Source organism: Grus americana, chromosome 2, assembly GCF_028858705.1.
Source record: "Grus americana isolate bGruAme1 chromosome 2, bGruAme1.mat, whole genome shotgun sequence".
Lineage (NCBI taxonomy): Eukaryota > Metazoa > Chordata > Aves > Gruiformes > Gruidae > Grus > Grus americana.
In genome coordinates this window covers 130,637,561-130,660,941 of record NC_072853.1, presented here as the reverse complement: position 1 = coordinate 130,660,941, position 23,381 = coordinate 130,637,561, and the positions used below count along the sequence as shown (strand labels likewise).

The 23,381-nt window shown below is 36.5% G+C and overlaps 1 protein-coding gene across 7 annotated transcripts in view; it reads right to left on the bottom strand.

Annotated features, from left to right (window-relative positions):
• Positions 1 to 23,381, bottom strand: part of ANKRD28 (ankyrin repeat domain 28) — a 123,920-nt gene that overhangs the window by 42,021 nt on the left and 58,518 nt on the right. For 6 of the 7 annotated variants that reach the window (XM_054816903.1, XM_054816906.1, XM_054816902.1 and 3 more), the window contains exons 3-6: positions 14,936 to 15,014; positions 4,403 to 4,473; positions 1,303 to 1,503; positions 465 to 552 (exon numbers count right to left, since the gene is read on the bottom strand). In XM_054816903.1, the coding sequence (XP_054672878.1) occupies positions 465 to 552; positions 1,303 to 1,503; positions 4,403 to 4,473; positions 14,936 to 15,014 (439 nt within the window). The remainder of the gene's footprint in view (positions 1 to 464; positions 553 to 1,302; positions 1,504 to 4,402; positions 4,474 to 14,935; positions 15,015 to 23,381) is intronic. The other variant, XM_054816908.1, reaches the window with a different exon arrangement.

Below are 23,381 nucleotides of genomic sequence, written 5' to 3'. Positions count from 1 at the left end.
ACTGATCAATACCATGGGAACAATAATTATGCACTCCTGGAATAAGAATGACAAGACAGGAATTTGGAATTTTAGAGATTAAATATTTATCTTTTAAAATACAATCCCCAAGGTTGGTGTAACCATCCTCTGTTTCAGATGCCCCTTGTATTAAATGCTTACTTTCTATTTAGCATTACTGCAAAAGTTTTCACCTGTGATTAGAATCCTGCTTAAAGTTCCTTCATTTTAAAGAACAAAATTACTTGCCTTCCTTTTCTTTTTCCAACAAATTGATTTTCTCACCACAAAAACACCTTTACAAGGCGATATGAAGTATACTATTGATGGTTTTCTGGCAAACACACAGATAACCTCAATGCCTATCATGTAAGTATGTTTCCTAGAAGCATATAAAACCCACTAAACATATGGTGATTTTTTTTTTACCACTACAACAGTAATGGACTGAAATATGTACATACCCATATATGCTGCCCAATGTATAGCTCGTCTGTCTTTCTTGTCAAATGCGTTAATATTGGCCCCTCTAGACAACAGTAAGCTGACCATCTGGGATAAACAGAAAGAAAAGAAATCCTCTATTCATAATGGAAAACCACACTTAGACAAAGAAAATCATAAGAGAAAACAAAAATATATGCATTCCCAAAGGATTTAAATGTATTGTTTTTTGAATATTCCAGAAGCCTGAAAGATTTAGCTGTCCCCCTGAAGTAACTGTAAGGAACACAAAACTCGATGTCAACAAAAACATTTCCAAGTTAAATATGGGAAAGCTGTGGAATCTTTGAAATCTTCGGGCTAGTACTAAGGGATTCACTAAAGGTAATTGCTAAAAGCAAGCCTATTGCCAATCTGTCTCTAATTACCTATACACAATTACAATGGGAATTTCTCAGTGGTTATTTTTCAGGGTTTGAAAACTAGTGAGTTAGAGCTTATTACAAGTATTTCCTCCACATTTCAGTGAGAATACATTCCATATGTTCACTGTCTCTTGAACAGAAAAATATATTCTTTTTTCTATTCCAAATTTAACTGGAGTTAAACTAGGAATAGATAACTCCAGTCTTAAGAAAGGTGAACACTGTAATAACCTTCCAACTAAATGATGCAACATGTATTTTTCACAACCATTCCGTACACAAATGCATACAAAAGAAAAATTCAAGTACAAAATAAGGGTTGGGTTTTTTTAAGGCGATGGGGAAAACATGATTTTTAACTGAGAAACTAAATGTTAGAAACATGTTGGACAGAACAATGAATGGGAAACAAGCTAAGAAAAATAACTCATACCTCAACATGTCCACTGAAGGCTGCATGATGCAATGCAGTTCTACCTGCTCGATCAGACACGTTTACATTGCTTAGAAGAGGCACCAAAGCTTCAGCACATTTCACAGCTTTATTTGCAGCTGCGATATGTAGGGGCGTCTGCCAGTTTTTATCACGAGCATTGACATCCGCTGAATGCTTTAACAACACCTGAACAGCATCCTGAAAGCATTTACAAAAAACACAAGCCACTTAGTAAAGATTTGAAATGCCAGCTTTAAATCCAAGGACAGTATAATGGAATAGAACTATTTGCAATTTGTTATTTTGTAAACATCATCTTATGCTTTGGGATTTGTACTTTATCATAAATCCAGATTGGGGGATGTTCTCAAGAACACGAGCAATATACTCCCTATAGGATTCAACTGAATCAACCGCTTCCAGGTTTTTTATCCAGCTCCTTAAGCCAGCTGGCAAATTGCTTTGTCACCACAACTAATTTCCAAAGCTCAATAAACCTCCTTCTGATTTCTTCCATTGCTAAGGATTAGTGAGGTTCTATGAACTTATAATGCATTTTCATCAATTTGTCAGGCAAAATTTTTGAACTGTCAAAGTCTAGAAATGGCAAAGAGAAGAATAGCTTATTAAATGTACATTTAGAGAACCACACATAAAACAGAACATGGTCATAAAAAGTTTCAACATATACTGTTGCAAAATTCTTGAAAACCATTTCAAAACTTGCACTGAATTCCATCTCACAAAAAGATTATTCATTTCCTTTTGTTAAATATACAAGCTGTGAAAATTTGACAAATAAGACTGTAATTCTTACAGCAAGATAAACAAATCCCATTAAAATATGCACACAATTGGAATGCATTAAAAAAATCTGTTGGCGATATCCACAGGACGATGAATGCTGCATTTTATATCAAGTCCGTGACCTTCCCACAATTCACTAAGTGCTTTCAGTGGCTTCCAACTCAAACACTGAGCACACAAATAAATGGTTGACACTTTGAACTTAAAACATGTTATCATAAGTAGTTACTGGAAATTTCAAATTACACTGTGGTACAATGGCTAGGTATTATTCTCAGCTACGAGCAGAACGCTAAGTAACATTTGATTCTATTTATTACAATAAATTATATTTAAAATGTTCAAATTTCTTGTACTGTCAATAAAAACAAAAACAAGAACAAACATAAAAGTGAAAATACTGCATCACAGGCTTGTAATTTAAATGAGAAATGGAATAGCTCTTCCATTCTCTAAGAAACTGAAGAAGATTTAGTAGTTTAAAAAGCTAATCAATATTTTAAACTTTTGTCTTTTTTGAACCAAATATTAAAAAAACATAATAAAAAAAGGAATTTTTAGAACAGCTATTACTGTTTTTGTAGAAGGAAGCACCATAGTACTAGTATAAAAATAGTGTATCTTACATTTTTCTGCACGAATGCATTAATGAATTTCAACAATTAATGAATCTACTTAGGGGTTTTTTGGGGTTTTTTTGCAAAGTACACGAGGCATACAAATATAAAGGCCTGGAGTGTGACCGTCTTGACATGAAGTTGCTTGAACTTGTGCACTTGACAGCTAAATCCATAATTCCAGCTATTTTGCATGTTTCAATGTCCTTGTTTAACTGTAGCTGTCCTTGCTTCAAGAGACAGTCCAGATGTTTAACCGAAATCATTATCAAGAGTTTTTTCATTACAGCTTTTTTTCATCTAATGCCCATAACCCATGTATGTCCATCAGCTGGAAATCAGTGCCTACACGTATCAACCACATATGTGGGCTCCTCTGACTTACTGTGTTTAAAAATGGAGAATTCTGACAAGTGCCTTTTGGGTAAATAGTCTGACTGGTTTACATCTCGTTTGCCTTTGGTTAGCATTTTGTTTAAAATATTCCACATTTAAAAAAATATGACCGCGGTTGCATTTCTTGAAGTTATCATTTAGGTCCAGTTTGTCCACAACACTCCTCTCTGCAAGTGTTACTGATATAAGGAGCTTTTATTGTCCCTCAGCTCTGAAGAATGCAGCATTTGGTGCTTCGGTCAGCTCCCAAAGGAGCAGCCTAAAAATACCTCAAGAAGAACTAATAGGATTTGGGAATAAGGCATCCTCGGAGATTCATTTTCAAAACTGTTTTGAATAACACAATCTCCACGTAACTTAGCTATTAATGCTAGTGACAAAATATTGCAATTTATCCAGGGAATTCAAACGCAAAAACTGTAACAAGGCTTGTTTAGATAGTTCGTGGATCAAATACTTGAAGTTCAATGCTTGCCAAAACCAAGACACTCAATTCCATCTTCTCAAACAAAAATTTACACAGAATCTTTAAGACAGCCTTCATCTTTTGAGATGTACTGAAATGAGCATTGATTTGACTCAGGATCTCAAAGGAGATAGTTTTGCATAAACTCTTTCACATAAGAGGCTCAGCATTTCTCTGTTTGCTTTGATCTTCTACAGGCATTTAAAATTTTTATTAGGACATCAACAACAGAGGAACAATAACAAATTTACATTACTATAATCTCACAACTGTGTAACTGGTAGACTTCAAAAAGTTTCTACATATTTAATTTATAACTTTTAAAGTGATTTGCAATACTAACATTACTCAATCATTTTTTAAAAAAAAAGATGTTTGCAGGCATTATAGAACCATTATTTCTTCAGTTTGAAGAGACAAGCATGTAAAAAAATAATGAAGAAATGCAAAGATTATGCTGTAAAAACTGTACTAAATCTTAGTTCATCTCCACTTCCCTCATGCTAAACCATTCTGTTTACCTTAAGAGAAATAAACTGGACTTCAGAACACTGCGTGCAGAATCCTCTGCTAGGGAAATGGCAGAGAGCAAAGCTGAGAACTGGAAGTTTATAGTTTTCCCCCTTCCTACTCAGGCATGTGAGACATATATACATACATACACACCCTCAACAGGTTAAACAAACCGTTGCAAAAATGTTCTGCAATTCCAAATGTTTGGAGTAGTTTCACTTCGTAAAAACCAAACAAAGAACAGAAGGTAATTTGAGATGTCTTATTTTAACACAAAGCAGAAAAAAAAAAAGCATACCTCACTACAAGATGCCACAGCTCTGTGTAAAGGAGTTAACCATTTGCTGTCTTTGGCATTAACTCTAGCTCCTGTAACAAAAAAAATAACGGAAGTTTATAATATATTTACAGCAAAACTTAAATCTTTTCAAGTACAGAGATAGAACTACTGGAAGATACTTATTCTAGGCTCATTAAATACAGCATGATGCCAAAAATGGAAAGGAGCCTTTTCTCCAGCTGAAGTCCGCCTGAAGCCGAAGTTTTGAGGAAATTCTTTTAACACTGCACCCATGACACTCTTCCATCAAAGTGTACTCATCTTTTTACATCTACTTTGCATCCTCTATAATCTTTTGCACTTCCAAAGGCACATAAAAGACTGGGTAAGAAAGACAGGCTCTTTGCCTTCATTCCGCAACAAAAGTCTCATACTTTCCCACTATAGTTGACATTCTCCATTAAAATAGAGAAAGAGGCTACATTTATTCCCCATGGTTTCTAGTGGTTGGGGAGTCTGAGGTGCAGGTATACAGAATGATACTGCTGCCTCTGCTGGGAATTTGGGAATGAATCTTCTTTACTCCACCAGGTCACCTAGCCTGCTTCAGTACCTCCTGGACCTCCCTTCACGAGCTAGACTGTAAGGACCACAGCTCTCTGCTTCTAAAAGCATACTCAAGAAACAGCTGTCCCTGCCCCCAAGGAAAAAAGGTCACACAAACATCTGTAAGGGGCACAAGTTTGGGTTGGGATTTTATTTTTTTTTCTTAAAAATAAAAGGAAAGAAGGATTTGGGGATTTTTTTTTTTTTCTGAAGGAAGCAAACCAATTACATTCTAACTTCCAGTGAACTTCAACAAGAAACCTTAATGAGTAAGCTTAATCATTTAATTTCTCACTGCTATATATACACACACGTATAAAACCTTACAGTTTTGGTTTTTTTTTTCATTTTATACCTTGAGTGGAAATTTAGCCATCTTTATTTGAAAACAGACATGCGATAGCTTAGACACAATGTTATGTTTTTGAAAAAATAGTTTGGAAATACTGTTGGAAAGAGCAATATATGATATCGCACAGTAACATTAATGCTACATGGTCAGAGCTTATTAACTTCCCAGGCTAAACATAATGCTATGATGTCAGAACCAACTTTAGGTTTTTTCTATGCAAAGAACAGAAAAGGATGGAAGGCCAGTAAGACACAAAATGTCAAACAGGCTGCTAGTCAGGATACTCAGCTGAGAGACAGGGTATTTTGATCCAGATCTCCCAGACCTGCACCAGCAAAGAAGATAAATTATCTCTCCCAGTTCAGCTGAACAACCTGACCAAGAAACTTAGCAGTCTGTACAAAATCGTGGTTGTGTATACTAAGCAAACCAAAGATTTGAAGTCAATTCTCTGAGTTAATCAGCTTCTAGTCAACCCATCCCTTTCAGGCTTAAGAACCCAACATGGAAGCTGATACTGGATCCAAACTCCCACTTTAACCCTAGGTCTTCCAAGCACCAGAGCCTGAGATCTAATTGCTGGCTACAATGTTAGGGATTTCCCTCTTCAGAAGCTTTGGGTGTCATCCTATTTTCCAAGGTCACAAGTTTTTGAAAAATAACTTTGAAGAAATGGGAAGAAAGTCCGAGTCCATTTGAAGAGAACTCCCACAATCTAACAAAAGGTTAAGAGACTTAATCCTGCCATAAATACGTGCCTTTGTCAATCATCCTGAGGACCTCGTATACTGCACCATATCATGTACCATAACTTAATGTACTGTATCAAATTCTGCACAGAACTCAAACAAAAAAAAGAATTTGAGGATTCTAAAAGTCACCAGAAATGTCTTAGGATATTTGGTAATCCTTCCCAAAAGACAATAACCTGAATGATCAGTAAGTGAGAATGTAATCAATATATTTGAAACATATCTGTAATTCTTGATTGTCTTCCAGGTTATTGTTAGCCACACCTTTTTTTTTTTAAATAGCAGACAAGACAAAAAGAAGAGCCAAAATGGTACTCGAAGGTCCACCTGACTTCGTGTCTACAGCCAACAACCAATGATTGAAGACTTTCAAAGTCTGATTTCTATTTCTAATTTTAGGATATAAATGTATTTGAAGTGTTTTAAAGGAACTAAGGCAGTTACTAGATCACTAATCATCATCCTGATTTTCCTCAGGAAAATGCATTTGCAAGTTCTGAGGTCAGGTCAGATCTACCCAGGTGATAAAGCTTGAGATAGGAGAAGCACCATGCTCAGCAGAAGGGGAGCAACGCACATTTCTACTCCAAGGAAGCAGCAGTTACCTAAGCTCTAGTGAAAACATGCTTAGTCTTTATGGGTTCGGTTAAGTTGTTCGCTGACACTTCTGGTACTTTAACACACAGCCTAAAAATCACATCAGAAAAGAGCAGGAATAAAGACAAAAAGATACTGTGCAAAAGGTTTTCTCAGTGGTAAATTAATCAAACTTGCTAGAACTAAAGGAAAAAAAAATCTGAAAGTGTTTGTTGTTTCTGGTAAGAAAGAAAATCAGCATTAGCCAAAGAAACACCTAAGGAATTTTGAAGTGATATCTAAAAGTAACATGGTCCTTTCAAAAGAACAAAATCAACACAACAACATCTGCTCCCCAACCCATAAGTGATCTTCCACCCAAAGAAGTAAGAAAGCCTAGATCCAGTACATCCCATAGTTAAATTAGTGTAATGTGTAGACACTAAAATAAGTGAACTTTCCAAATGCACAAAAAATTTGTATATTCTGACAAAGGAAAAAACAAAGTTGACTTTTGACAAAAGATCTAAGTCTCTGATGGACTTATTTAAGAAAGAACAATCAAGTTGGTTTCCCCCCACCACCCAAAGAAACAACTCTTAGAGGAGTTCCAAAATTGAAATTAGATTGAAAGACAAAGTTTTAAATAATCAGAATAATTGCACTACCAAAAAATGCATATGCACTATTAATGTGGGAATCGGAAGATCTATAGCTCTAGATAATTTAAAATATTATTTTGTTTAACCTAACAGACATACATCCCCCTTAAATTTCCCCAAGAAGACATGCTGCCAAGAATGACTTAAATTTCATAAAACAGCTTCTCCAGCCTTGTATCTGAGGACATAATCCCCCTCTAGGCTGTTCTTTACTCCCCAGCACATGATTTGGGGAAAATGTTCCCGTTCTTCCCTCTCCCTTCAGATGCTCCATGAGACATAAGGCTCCCTCAAACCTATCATACTCCTACCGTGCAACAGTGAGGAAGTTTACAGCCTTCATCCTCTGGGGTAAAGCTCTACTCCAGATCATTGCAAATAAACGTTAGAAAGTATATTACATCTTTACCAAATATCTTTTGCTTAAAGAAAATTTGCTTCACGGTTTGCTTAAAGACAGTTTGAACACATATGTGTATATAATTCCCTGTACAACACTACCAATGCAATATTATCTCTGTGAAGCTCAACCGACTGACGTGTTAACCAGGGCGTTTCTCAAATTTCAAATGCCTTCAAATGCCAGTTATGCAGCAGTTTGCTATTTCAAAACACAGTGCAGGGTACCCTCAATCCTCAATTTGTTAAAACCAAAAAAAAACCCAAACCACAAACAAAAAAGACCCCCAGCACACTGCATCTTTCAGAATTCAGGGGCCTGGTCTTAACATGTGTATTAAAACTGCTCAAATATTTCATTTATTAAATGTAAAACTTCTTATATTTCAATTCTTTTAATGCCATAGAGATTGCAGGAAAAGGATTTGGGGGCTTGCCAGAGATATCAAGAACAATACTGCAACGCAAAATACCCATCATCTTTGCTTGAACTTCAGAACTGATTATGTAAATGACACTCCCCTAAAACTGCACCTTCCAAACAAACCAACTTATTCTTCCACATTGGTGCACTAAACCGAAATATTCATCACCAACTTTGCTAGCACAGCCTAGTAAGTTACACATCTAGGCAAATATGAAATAAGGATGTTTGCTCTGCAAAAAGATGTGGGGGGGGAGGGAAAGAGAGAAGTATTACATATTTTTCTTCCCTCCTCCATGAATCTTACAGTTCATTTTGCAAAGCTGCGTTCACAAGACTAACAATTAGAAAGACATGCTTTATTTAATAAAACTAGTACAGAAGCTACTGAAAAACCTCGGTCATGCTTACTTTTAGCAAATTTATGTTCCGATAGACACATTTTCCAACTGGATACATGCACTGATTTACAGAACAATCCTGGAAGCTTTAATTGCATCAGTCCATATCTGGCAATTGCACATTTAAACGTGCTGTTAGCCACCAATACCTGGACGTATGTTTCTGCAATCCAGTTGCTACTTCATTGGTGTCAATGTCCTTACATTTGAGTAAGAGCCTGCATCTCCAACATCTCTTGAAGAGATAGGCAATGAATGCCTGGGCAGGAAATGCTGCAAGGAACAGCCACACGCTTCCTTCTTCCTCCACAAAATGCCATAGAACTACATACAGCCATGTCTCAGCAAATCACCTCCATGTTCCTCTCCTAAGAACTTCTGCTGTGACTCTCTTCCCAAGCTACTCTGCACCAGAATTCTTCCTATTTGTAAGTTTCCTCGGAAGACCAATGAATGCAGCAGCTACATTACTTATGCATCACTAGTTGGAAATAGATTCAGAAAAGAAATACAACAGAACTAACAAGACATTTTCATCTTTGCTCACAGCACTGACTTAAGTACTTGAATTGCCTTCCACTGTTCTGTGTGCAGTCTGTATTTTTAGACTGTCAAGGACGGTATTTTCCTTTGTTATTGTACAAGATGTGCTAGCAATTGAGCAATATTGTAATATCAGCAAATAAAGCAAAAGTGTTTTTATTCATATATATAATACAGACACCTGATGTTCAGTATTTGAAGCTCTAAAATGTTTGTTTAGAAGTAAAAGACATAAGATCTTTAGGTTGCATTTTAAAAAAGCTAACAAACTTTGTCTTAACAACTAGTATACTGAAATAATTTTAGGAATGATCTTTGTAGAAATTAGGAAGATCCCAGGTATTAATCACTAGGAATAACCAGCAGTCCTACTGTAATTAGATTGAATGTAATTATTTTCCTAAGGGCTAGTATTAGCTTCAGAAATTTTTCCTTTTTAAATGATCCACTTTTATCTAGAGAAGATGACTGTGGAAGTATTTAAAGTGGCAAGCAAAAATTCTCAGACTACACTGGAGAACGAACAGATGGAGGAGAAAACTTTTCCTTAGATAGAAAAATATGTGAACATTCAAGAGGAGATACAGAAAAAAAATTGTGAAGTAAAAGAAGATTTGAGATATGAACTAGAGCAATCAGTAATAGAAGTCTAGGGTAATTTCCTATTGAAAACTTGGATACTTGGAAAATTATTGCTGCAAAATTAATGAATATGACCTTATTGAGAGAAAGCTTCTTCCAATTTATAAGCTAAGTGCATAGCAGAGGATCTACAGAATAGTGGAAAAAAAAAATAATCTGAGAGGAACACGACTGGAATATCTTTTGACGAGCCACAATGATGTTTCAACAACAGTTTTTTATTGTTAAAAACAAACAAACCAACACAAAAAAACCCATGTGGAGATACACTGGTCACAAAAGGTAGGAAAACCACAAACAAGTCAAAGCTATCCTCCAGAACCTGGCTGCTTTGTCAACATAAGAAGTCCATTTCCTTTCACAACTTCATAGTTTCTGCCGCATCTCAGCCACTACCTCCTCGAGCTTCAGAGAGCAGCATGAAGTTCTTGGACTTCTTGAGCTACTGAACACTTCTACCTTTTCATAAGTCAGCTTCATTTTCTCCCTCAAAGGGCATCAGAGCTACTTTTATCACAGCAGCTCACCGTTACTGCTGCCAGAGGGAAGTTAAGACAGCTCAGAAAAGGAAACAGCGGCCAACATCATTGTCAAAAGAGAAGGAAGAGACCGAAAGATACAGCCAGTGTAAAAGGCCCCTGTGAAATGCCTTTGGCATGCGGGTACATCTGCAATTCAAGCAAAGGGAGCTTTGTGCGGCTGATATTTTTGCAGTGATAGCCTTCCAAGAGCTAAACTGTGGGACTGCCATTGCACGGACTTTTAATACTTGCATAGCTTCAGAATTACATGAAAGAAATGCAGGTAGAATGGAGTAACATTGGAGGGTCTTTATTATCCTTCAAAATCTGTTATTACTGCAATGATCATTTCCCAGCGTCAGCACGATTCTTACATTTTCCAGCTGACCCAGAGGAAAGCACAACAAAAACTTGCAGGCTGCCAAACTTTAATGAGATTGAGTTTGACTGCACACTCATGTACACTGAGCTCCATGCAGTGAAAATTTCAGGTTAAACAAACAGAAATGGTGTTAGTATTTAAGTAACAATGCAATATAGTAACAAAATCTATTCAAAAGAAAACAACAGATAATAGAGATGTTTATTTTCATGAACTACCTTGACTTCAGTGAAAGCAATGATACTTTGCATGGCATTTTAAAGAAAACACATGAAAAAAGTTACTAATCAAAAGAACACATTCTGGGATCACACTAACCTGTCCTGCTCCTCACATGTCACTTGCCTGCCTGCAGAATAGACTCTGATGGCATTTTAAAAAGTGTAGGAAAAACAGAAAGAATGATTTTTTTATAAAGCAAAAAGCCTCCCCAGAACAGTTCACATGCAGGACTTAAGTGAAAGAAGGGTTTGGGTTTTTTTTAATCAGGACTTCTCTGAGAGAACAAGAAGTTGGACATTCCGTTAAGACTTAATTATTTTACTTTTCTACTTCTCAGTAGTTTGCCATCAAGTATTTACACAATTAAAGTCAGTGCAATTATGCAAAGATGACAGATGTATTTGTGCATGAATTGTACACACATTATAAAAATACAGCTGTGATTGGTGTTACGACTCTTCAGAGTAATACAAAAAAGAAAATGCTTCCAAAATCAGGACTCTCAAGTGACTAAACTATAAACTTTTGTTCCATCATTCTGTATACTATGAACAACCGTCTTTATGCCTCTGTCTTATTTACTGTTCACCTCCTTACTGAACAAATTTAGGAATGGTAATTGCTTATCTAGCTACAGTCTAACAATGAGAGATGATTTGAATATTTAGACTTCCACAGACCATAGGGATATGCCAATTTGCTAGCAAGATGTTCGCATCCTCAGGGGACCAGTTTATCAGCGTTCAGTGAAGCACTGTCTCAAGATAAAAACCAAAAGGCAATCTAAATGTCCAGCCCCAAAACTGGAGTCACTGAAACAATTTTCTTTGTTGTTCAGAGTCTGTATCCAAACCATCACCTTCAGGTCCCTTACCCAGGTGAAAGACTATGATAGGAGAGGTCACAGAGCAACCTTGAAGCTTGGTGGAAAAGTACCTCAAGAATTCAAAAACTAAGTAAATATGCTGGTAAGACTGAAGAAAACCTATTCCAGAAAAGTCTGCAAACAGGCTGAATAGGTTATATTTTCAGAATGTGCAAGATGGGTTGCTTAGGTCTTTAGCAGAGTAATATAAACATATTGTAACAGTAATGTATGATCCAAAAGACATACTTGAAAGCAACGTGGATCTCCTGAAGGGGGATGCATAAGACGTTCCAATCAAAAACCCCTATGTCTAGGTAACATATGATACACACTTTAACTAAGAATAGAGAATAATGAGAAAGAATCAGGTAAGAGCCACTGAGCAGTGGAAAGATTAATACTAACTTCAGTAATTTTGAGGTCTAGTTTGACGAAAGAAAAAAAAGTCAAAGCAGACTGTCTTTGCAGGATAGCTTGCACAGAAGGAAAACTGTAAAGTGGTTCCTAATAACATTCCAGCAAAACTACATTAGAGGACATTACAAGTTGCAAAGCCAAGCTCTCACAAGGTGAGAAAAGCTAGGATGAAAGTAGTCTATGCTACTTAATTCAATCCCTTGTGCAAATATATTACAACAGGTCAATTAAAGCCACATACAAAATTTTTACATACAAATTTACTACACAGAGGAGACTGTTGTTCAGAAGCATTATTTATTCAAACTATTTTCTCATTGTTCAAAAAGAGGCCTTGCAACACTGCAAGTGTTCTTCAATCAAACCTTGCTGTAACAGATGTTCTTTATTTGCTCCCTAATGCTCATCTATTATGACAAAATGTAACATTATACATCTGTCTCAAAGGAGTGATTTGATTTCCAGCTGAAACACAGTAGATGAATTTTCCGTATCTTTATGAAATGGAGAGAATAAATACACTTAACCTCTGTTCCCCATCATCCAATTAAGAGAGTCAGAAGAAAAATCTTGGCTTGTGCATTTTGAGACACCTAGACCTGATTTCTCAGAGAAGTAGCTGGTGCAGAACTTCAGATACAGCTGTGAGCTCTCACACTTCACAAACCACAAAGATTCCAAACTCTACATTCAGAAGTGAGAAAGACTAACTAAATTGGTGACTACTTTTTAAAGAGTCTGGTTTAAGCTGCTTGCCTAAAACCACAGCTTGCAAGCAGGTAATGTACAGATTAGTGCCCAAGTACAGCACAGCCTTTCAAACTGAACAGCCGAAACATGCAGACATCACTTTCTCATCCTGCAATTAATGCCCCACTTCACTTTACAAATGCATCAACAACTGGCATCTGTGCCTTCTTCACTGTACTTGTACCACCCCTGTTCATTCCCAGCACAGCCCCTCCCTGTGAAATTCATGAGGCTGTGCTTCTACAGCAAGGCACCCACATGTAAGTGAAGTCCACAGCATAGCACACTAGCACAACAAGGTTAGACCGATATTGCCTATACGTTCCACAGCTTTTGATTTTGCAACTATTTAATGTGTTTTGTGTAAGTAAATCTTGATTTTCATTAAATAAATGTTATCTTAGACATATCAATGCCTCCCAGTCTTCCTGAACAATCCGCAGACACAGCAGCAACCTACAATCTCTCCTCCATGCAACAGCTCAACGTTGGGCTCTTCGCGCAGCCCTAACTCTTAGTTCTTCACTTCCCTCCTTTGTTTTTCAATTTTTCTTATACGTATCCCCAGGCTATGTGCCCAAATATCATCACTAACATTTTTACCCCTATTGCCATCCCCCAATCAGCATCTTGTTTCATTAATATCTGAACTAGGATCTCACTCCTTCCATAAGCGCTTTGCCCGAGAGAGATTTTCTTCAGTCACAGTTCTGGTTCACCCAGAACAGCCAGAAGCTTCGCTCCCAGTAGCAGCTGACTACAACTTTGCAAAGTTTAGAACAAGGTTAGTTGTTTTGGGGTTTTGTGTGGTTTTGTTTTAATCATTGTGAAAACCCAAACAAAAAGAAATATCCTTGCCAAATCCAAGATCCCTTTTCAGAATAAAAGAGGTCATAATATATTTTCAAGAGTCACCAGAACTTGTTTTGTTTGGGGTTTTTTTGTTTATTTTCTTGATAGGGAAAACCAGCACCTTCTCAGCAACACAGGTGAACTTCTCTGGACAAATTATCACTATAGAATATTTCCATGAGAAATATGTTTTTAAAATATACATGATGTGGTATTAATTAATTGTAATTATACATAATTATATAAAGAGAGTACATATAATATATGTAATGAGAAGATTATATCTTGCTAAATTATAACAAATTAAATTGTGCCTGGCAATTTCAATCAAAAGTCTGGAAGTGACTTCTACAGTCTTAAAAATTTGTTACTAAAGGTTGATAGGGAGGGGGTGCGTGTGTGGGTGGTGGAAATAGCCAGTTTTGCACAGGTATGGCATGCCATTAAGTAGACTAAAGATTAAAGTAGTTCTATGGGACTGTTACAAGTTTTAATGTTTCTATTTAACCTTAGAAGTCCATATCATGAATTCAGCCTCAAGTTATCTGACGGGTAGATTTGTCAAAGATAAAATTCAATCCAGTATCTCAGTCATCAAGTTTTGCTTTCAGGTTTTTGGTTTAGTTTCTTGGTTTTCTACTTTTTTTTTTTTTTAAAAAAAACAGAAGTATACTGTTTTACAGAACTTGCATTTTGTCTTAACAGAAAAAAAGACACAAGATTTTAAGATTTTCAACTGATCCTAATTATATTCTGTGCATTTAAGCCAACAGCAAAGGATACTTAAAAATAATAATCAACTCCGGATGCCATCTTCTCCATTCAACTTTAATTGTTTTTCTGAAGGCTATCTCAGAAGCAAAGCAATGCTGCTAACGTCTACCTATAACATATACACTATTACTTTTTTAAACTAGGGCTAAACTACCTAAAGCTGATCAAGCTACAAATAAAAAATAGCTGTAACTGAGAAATCTTTCTACAAAGAAACATTTTAGAGCAGAACTACACAGTATTATAACACTGATAAATCTGGAACCCAAAATTTCAGTATAAACATCTTTAATTTCTAGTACATTACATATCTCAATAAAAGCTACACAGACTAAGAGGTACATAAATATTTCTTTGGATGTGCATAGAGTTATTTTTTTTTTTTCCATTAACAGGAACAGGACATACCAGATAAAATAAGTAGTTCAATAATTTCTGCATCTCCCAGATAGGCAGCAGCATGTAAAGGGGTCCTTTTCTCATTATCCTGTGATAAGAGGGGGGAAAAAAGGTTTTATTTAAAATAAAAAAGTATGTTTTAGCATTCTGTATGAGTTATGAAAAAACACTGCATAAAAGTGCATCTTCCAAATATTGTACATTTTATATTTTAGAAAACATAATTACTCTAAAGACGGTAGTCACATTTACTAAGACAAGCATGCTTCTCCCTAAGGAACTCTTAATACCTACATAGTCAACTAGTGTTTCCCTAGCATACACAGATTGACAGATGCTCATCACATCTTTAGATTAACCCATCAGTTAGAAATCACCATTCACTTGTCCCCAGAGATGGGAACTTGAGGCTGTCCTACACAGTTAAAAACAGTGTGTCATTTTCATATGCAACAAGTAGTGAGAAACAGTTTCTTTGAAAGTTCAATGTTAGTTTCAGCAGTTATTTTTTAAATAGAAAATAGAAAAGAAGCTGGTGTGAGTAGGGGCGAAAATACTGAAATCCATTTTCAACTCTTTTGTTTACTGTAAATAAGCAAAGAGAAGGTAGAGATGCAATTTATTTTGCAGAAAACAATTTTGATTAGTTCACGCTGATCTAAGGTCCTTTAGAAGGTGCAAGCAAGAGAACTTACTTAGCTGTACATAATATATACTGATGAAAAGTCACTTTTGAAAGACTAGCACAAAATATTTCTCAACTCTTTCAGGCTCAGTGCCAATTTCCCTGCACCAGTTTATAGCTTAATCAGAAAAATAACATCACTTTCACGTTAACAGTGAGTGACAAAAATGACCAAGCACCAACCAGTTTGCTCTCTGAGGGAAGGCCGCTGAGAAATCAGAAAAGAGATGGATCATCAGTTGGTATCCTGGTTCTGGCCTAAGCTCTGCTCAGATGTCTAGATCTTTTCAGTAGAGTTTCAAACACATCAAGGGTGAGGGATCAAGATTATAAGCAGCAAGAAATTTTAAGTCGTAAGACATTTCTACTAATTCAACTGTTGTGTCACAACTACGGTAAAATTAATGCACATTTCAATTGACAATTTATTGTTAAAAGCACTCCTCTCCCTTGCCAAAATAACCTTATTCAGTGAAGCCCTACTTGAGAGCTAGTAGCATACAAGAAGAAGAAGATTAAAGTTCATGGCCAGAGAGATCTGATAGCAAAACTAGTGCTGAGACCCAAGAAGTCACTTCTAAAACATAAAAGACAATTTCAGAACTTAGAACATTCAACCCCCCCCAGTCACCACCACCACAGACACAAACCCCTCACCCAGAACAACCTACTCCCTGTTTAGTTCCTGCTAAGAAAAAGTCAAAGTTACAGTCACCATCTTATCAATGTTTTCTAACATAATTTTTTTAATTACACACAAGTAATTCCAAACTGAGCAGTGCAAACCTGACATTGATGCATCCTGAATAAGGAATCAATACTACTTATCACTAATACCACAGAACGCCTCACAGTACTCAATTGCAGATTGCACATTCATGACAGAGATGACAGTCCCTGGCATGGAGGGGGGCTTACCATCTTGGGGGGGTGGGGGGGCAGGAGGGGGGAATAAATAGAAAAAGACAGACAGGAAGCACAAGGGAAAAAGTAATACACATATTAAATTTGCTTCCCCAGCCCAAAGGCAGTAAAGAGCAGCCAACAATGAAAATCACTTTTCATTCCTCCAGCCTGGAGGAGCAGAGCTACTATAGCCAGCTAATATTTTGCAACCTCATTTAAGCCTTTTTGATAATGCTAAAGGGCCTATAACGTACAGTTTAAGGAACACAGGAAAATGACTATGATATTATGCTGTCTGCAATTTCATTGTAGAATTAAAGAAAAAACAAAAAAGAATTAGAGAAACTGTTAAGCATCCTGAAACCACCAAGATACAAACATGAAAGCAGCTCAAACACAAGCAATGTTTCCACTCCAGCACTCCTGTGTTTCTACAGTCATGCAAATATTTCAGTTTTGTTGCTCTGAAGCTGACTGAAAATATGCAAAACCCAACTCCCAGTTTTGCAGCAGGGAGTACAAACTGGGAGGGTATATATGCAAAGGGCTGGTGGAAACTTCCCTGCTCGACGGCACCAGGGCAGCCCTGCTGGAACACTCACGGCTTGTCATCTTCTGGGCCAGCTCCAGAACTTGGTATTTGAAGAATCCCAAGCCCCAGGGTCTCCATCAACCACAAGTATTCTGCATGCTGAGGGTGCTTTGGCAGAAGCCCTGAGGGGTTCCCCCCCCCACCTCCCCGCCAGTTTCACAGCTGGCACTTTTTGATCCTTCCAGACATTTTTTTTTTAATTTAACTTTTCTGTGAGAAAGTTTTTTGGTTCAGTATATAAAAACCTGCTTTCAGAACTTCTTACAAAAGCAGAAATGCTGCATTCAGCAAGCTCTCATCAGTATGCAAAAGTCTTTGCTTCCATTAAAAGAAAATTCTAATTTTGCTCCATCTGAAGTCTTAAATTCTGTTGGTGAATTTTAATAAATGAAACCTGAGTAAAATTAAAGAGAATTCTGTATTTTAAATGCTGCTAAAATACTGCTATACAGATCAGCTACTTTTTGTTAAAAAACAGTAATCACTTGATGAACAAATTTCATCTGCAAATAGGAACTACTGCATATAAAAGCATTACACTAAATAAGACTAACCAAGCTTTCAGTTTTAACGAGCAACTTCGGAAGCACACATCTTGCAGCACTGATATATCATACTAATATAAACACTGGCCCTAACGTGGTTCCTTTAATTGATAAACATAAGTGACACTACAAGAAACATTTCAAGAGAGAAGGGGGTTTGTACATAGAAGTCACTGTTACGCAGAATGTAAAAATCTAACACTGTTGGTACTACTTAATTCCAAATATCACAGTATTACTGCAGTACTGGCAACACAAAAAAGCAAGTGTTCTGCCATCTCCATTTTCCAACTGCAAAATCTGCAAGGCAAATGGGACTATTATACCTCTAAATCGGCTGTAATCTTAGCATTTAGGCAGGTTTTACACTGTTGAAAGAAAACGTTGGTATTCTAGTAGAAACAACAAAGAAATTTATATTCCTAATAAGAAACTCCAAAGTTTAATTCCAGATACTGGAAAGTAAAAAGCAAAGGGCTCAGTCCTTAAGGAATCAGTTTTCAGGATGACAGTTCTGTGTCACAAAAACACCGACATCATATTTACCTGTGCCTTCGGATTGCATTACATAAAAAAACCCCATATAATCCTTCAACTCGCAGTACTGTCATTTTTCAAGTTTCCCAAACGTTTCACCTACACACGAGTTTCTATAAGGATTAAGGCATTAGCAATAAATAGGAGAAGGCCTTATGACTCTGTTAAAATCAATTTTGGAATAAAGTGACAGGGATAGTGGTGCTGCACTGGAACAGGTTGCTCTGAGAAGTGGTAGACGCCCCATCCCTGCAAACATTCAAGGTCAGGCTGGACGGGGCTCTGAGCAACCTGATCTAGTTGAAGATGTCCCTGCTTATTGCAGGGCGGGGGGTTGGACTAGATGGTTTTTAAACCCTTCCTACCCAAACTATTCTGTGATTCTACAAGCTTCTTCATAACTCCCCTCTACTTTACCAACCCTAGAACAAGGGTAATGCCACCTTTGTTTCATTTTACCTCAAGCATAGGCTTTAACTGTTTTGCTAGTTATTTCATGGATCAAAACTTCTACAATGGACAAATCTATGGCTGATTTAAACACGCAGCATTCAAATCCACCTCTTTTTAAAGTAGTAAGTATTCTTTGAGATATAACAATTTATTCCACGTTTGGGTTCTCTCTCAGCAATTGACTTTGAATAACTATATCTAACTACAGAGAGTTTAAAGGAGCTAGATGCCTTAAAGGCAGATCTCTGGTATTCTGTACATATCCAGTAAGACTGCCATATCCTGACTATGGCTTCCCCAGGAATATCACTTCAATACAACTTCAATTTGCCTTTCAAATAGTTCAGCATCTACTGATTCGAAATCTTTGAATTAAAGTATTTTTTTGGAAAAGCATGAATGCAACTTCCCCCTTCAAAAAAACTCCTCTTCATGTTATCTGCTCTTCAAAACCAAATTTTGCAATAACACTTTAGAATACTCTCATTATTTCATGATCACACTTACAAAATTTCATTTAATAGGTGTTTTCTGCTGTATCACTTGTCAGCTGTCTGCTTCAATACCATCTGTTCCTGGCAGAAATCAACCCCAAATACACAATCATAAATCTTGAAAGAATTTAAATTCCTACATACCCTGTAATGTCTTTAATAAAGATCTCCTGTAAGTGAAACTATTTTTAAATGTAACAGTTTCTTTTCCAGTTAGGTTAGAGAGATGGGACTATTTAACAAGTATTAACTGTAACTCCTGTGTTCACAGATAATGTATAAAAACACAGTATCAAAAAATATCCAATTCTTTGACAGTATCCTTTGAAGGCAGATGATAGGTACATCATAGTTGAAATGACTAGATTTGTCATGCTGACTCCATTAATTTCTTGAACTAATGCTCATGCTACTATTTGCATGAACACTTGTACTGTATTTGGAAGAAACATCTTTTGAAAGCCCAGCATTAAACTTCCACTGAGAAGACTTTATCACTACACATTATGTTTCAGGACATATCCTCTTCATGCCATCTAAATATTAGGACAGAGAAAATCTAGACTACCAAGCAATCACAAAAATACTGAGGAGGAATCTTTGCCCTCTTGCTCATTATGACAGCAGTAACCCATGACTCCGCAGACCGTGTCTTGTAGGAGAAAAGACATGTCTTTAGTAATGACGGTCACTTCGCTGGGGTTTGGCAGATTACAGCTGTTGTTTCTAGTTAAGATCTTCAGTATCAATTTAATAGTGCATGCTCTTTGACTGGATTCTAGATAACAATAGTAAAAACTGTCACGCTGTGGATTAAACCACTAAATGATTTACTTTATGAATGCCACTGTATTTTGTGGAGACCCCCCCCCCAAAAAAAAAAAAAAAAAAAAAAGAGATGGCAATGGTAGGTATACAGTAGAAACTAAAAGGTAAGTCAGAAGAGAAGTAAGTTTGTACAGAAAAAACATTTATATATATTATAGTGACATATTATATTGGGATATCCACTTATATTCAACCACCTCTTCTTAAAAACTCTTTTTTAAAAACAAATAAGATAGTTCAGTTGTATCTTTCTAGTATTTTTCTTTTTAAGTAACACTTGGAAATACCTTTAATAAAAATTGCGCAAATAATATCAAGAGTTCAAGTTACATGAGCAAACATCAGATGTCAAAGTGCTCTTGTCCAAAAGGCGATCTGGTCTTTAATATTGGCACTCAGTAGAACAACTTGACAGGAATGGGATGGGAGAAAATCTGCTGGTTTAACTTTTACTGAATCCCAAACTTGAATGTCCATAGCAACTTAGGGAAGTGTAATTTTGAATGCACGTTGATACTACACTACAAAAAAGACTGGCAAAAAAGGAAACTGAAGTTCAGTGCAATTCATATTGTTAAATAACACTATTCTGGACATCTTTTCATAAAATTAACTCTTCAAGTGCTAGCTGTCTTACGTCACAAGCATTAGGCACAAAACATGCTTCAGGTGTAACTGTTTGAAGCCCTGTCCACTTAAAACAGTGGCACCAAAAGAAAGATGCACAAAAATAAAGTGAGTCACAGTTAGTGCAAGGAACAGCTACTGAACTTCAACTCCAGCTCTGATTACGATTGCTGGACCCCACAGCCAGCTAAACTCTCAGAAAACAAGAGTAAAAATTTCTCATTTAAAGATGTACACTCAAAAAATGCAAGTGATTTTGATGTGGTTAAGATGGTTAAACAGTGAGATTCAGTTCATGAGCATGCCTTGTTTTCTAGAAGGCCTTTCTGAAGTACTAAATCTTCAAAAATATTATGTTTTACTAAGAAAACAGACAAAACATTGTAGAATAGAGGGTGTTTCTTTTTTTCATTTGGTTTCAGAAGACCTTTATTTTTGTCTGCCAATGACAAAAGCTAACGAAGTTAAATTTCCTACTTTTGTTAGAAGTTACGTTACTCTTAAAAGTCAAAAATTATCAATAACAATGCATATGAGGACAAGAGGGCTTGAGGTATTCTGGTAGACGTTGCATCCTTATTTCTCACAACTAAAGAGGAACAGAGCAAGAAGACTTTTTGGCTTGTAGTCAAGTATTTCAAGAGAGATATTTTGAAATAAGCAAACATCTGTGTATTTTTCCACTTCCAAGTAATTAAATTCAAAACCATGTCTCTTCAATTTTTATTTTTTTGAAAGTACTGAGTCGGGGTGCTTTTTGAAAATACATGTCTTCTCATACCCTTTAACATTTATGTTTCATGCAGGTTTTATAATGTTGCTATCACTGTTAGAATTCTCACTGGTCAGGTTTTCAAATTCACGTACAGAACAAGTACAGCTTGTAAGAAAAGCTGAACCTAGGTCTTTATCCTATAAAAATGTCTACAGAACTTCTTTTGCCCAAATCATAAAGACTAGGATTCCTTGTGAGTGAACTCAAGCATCCATTTAGGCATCGGATAACGACCTGAATAACTGAGCAGGTTTTGTGAGCTGCTCCCTTTCACTGGAAGTTCCAACATCAAGAATTTGGTCCCATTTATCACTAATAAAGACTACTGAATTCTTGCCCAATACATGGAACGAATAAACAGCTATTCTCTACCCTTTGATAAGAGCAACTTGATCTCACAGTACAGCTGAGACATTTTGGATGTATTTTCCTTCCTTTAACTCAGGAATTAAAATAGAGCAACTTTTAGGGCCAGGACTATTTGTTAATATACTAGATCATTGCAGGGAGGAGAGAGCAAACCACCCCATCATTAAAATTACAACATACCCACCCACAAACCTCCACAGCATTCAAAACTATGCTATATTATAAAAAAAAAAAAAAAGATGCAGTACGATTTCATTAAATACTTTCCCTTGGCTTTACCCTTCCCAAATGTCAAGTATACGATTTGTAAACATTTACCTGGTACGTATGGCAGAAAACCCCCCCCAGCTTTTAATCTGAATGCAGTTGCTGATAAGAAATAATGATAAATAACACTGAAATTATTTTTGAAAAAAATAAAGCTGTATGTTAAAACAATGGACTTTCCATAATGAGAGTACAGTGATGTGGAGCATGTTACGTAACCCAGCCTGCACTCGCAGAGCAGGCTGAATGAGGGACAGTGACCGCCTCGTCTTACTCTGTCATCTATCTGTAATATGTGAGGACACAAATAAGAAAATATGCCAAGAGAGAAAACAGTACAATACAGGCTCTGTTTTTGCTCCAGTGAAAGATCACACCACACTAGGTAAGGTATGCACATCTCCATCCCAGTTTAAATCCACTACATTATGTTCGGGCCAATGACGCTTTTGTTCAGAAAAGCTGGGGTTTCTGCCTTTTTCATTGCAAAGGCTAGCGCTAGAATGACAACCCCATATGTGTCTGATGTAAATCAGGTATCCGTCTCACTAATTGCATTGTCTTGGTGATGGGAAAAATGTGGGTTTCAGGTTGTGTGTTTAATGTTAGCACCTCTTCCTGGAGCAAGCTAAAACATTTTGCTTGTGCATGTTAAGTTAAATACCTTCATAAAGTAAGGTCATCTAGCTGCAATACGCAGTAGTCTTTCTGTTAAGAGATCCTTGCACTATTCTGAACTTCTAACTCAAAGCAGCATACAACACAATCTATGCTAATACAGAGACAAATTGTTATGCAAGAAAAATTCCACAGAATATATCTATTCTTAAGAATGAAAATGAGAGTCGAAAAACCCTCCACCCAACATTAAGTGTCTGCAACGGGAAATGAAAAGTCCCCACGTTGATTACAAAAGAAACCCAACAGAAAGCCTCTGCTAGCAAGGATCAAAACTCCTCCAAAAGTGCTGGTAACCTTAGGATCAAAGTATTTTATTTGCACTATTCCTTAGGCTAAGTGGATAGGGGATAAGCTTAGAAGATAACAGTCATTATATGAAGAACTAGCAGTGACTAAAGCAAGACATTTGCACTCCTTTGAGACAGTAAGTCAGCATCATGTAATTTACGTTACCATAATTACATATATACATATGTATATAACTGGTATTTCATGCAAATAAAACTGAAATTAAATTAATGATCAGGGAGGATGATAATAAAGTAGGACTTTATTAAAGACTGAAAAGAGAACAGAATTCTACTGGTTTGGAAGACAGGAAGGTACAGGTTGGTATCACAGGACTGAGAAAATTCCCCTCAGACTTCATATTCCAGACAGACATTGTATCTGAACTTTTGGGGCATACTCTTCAGC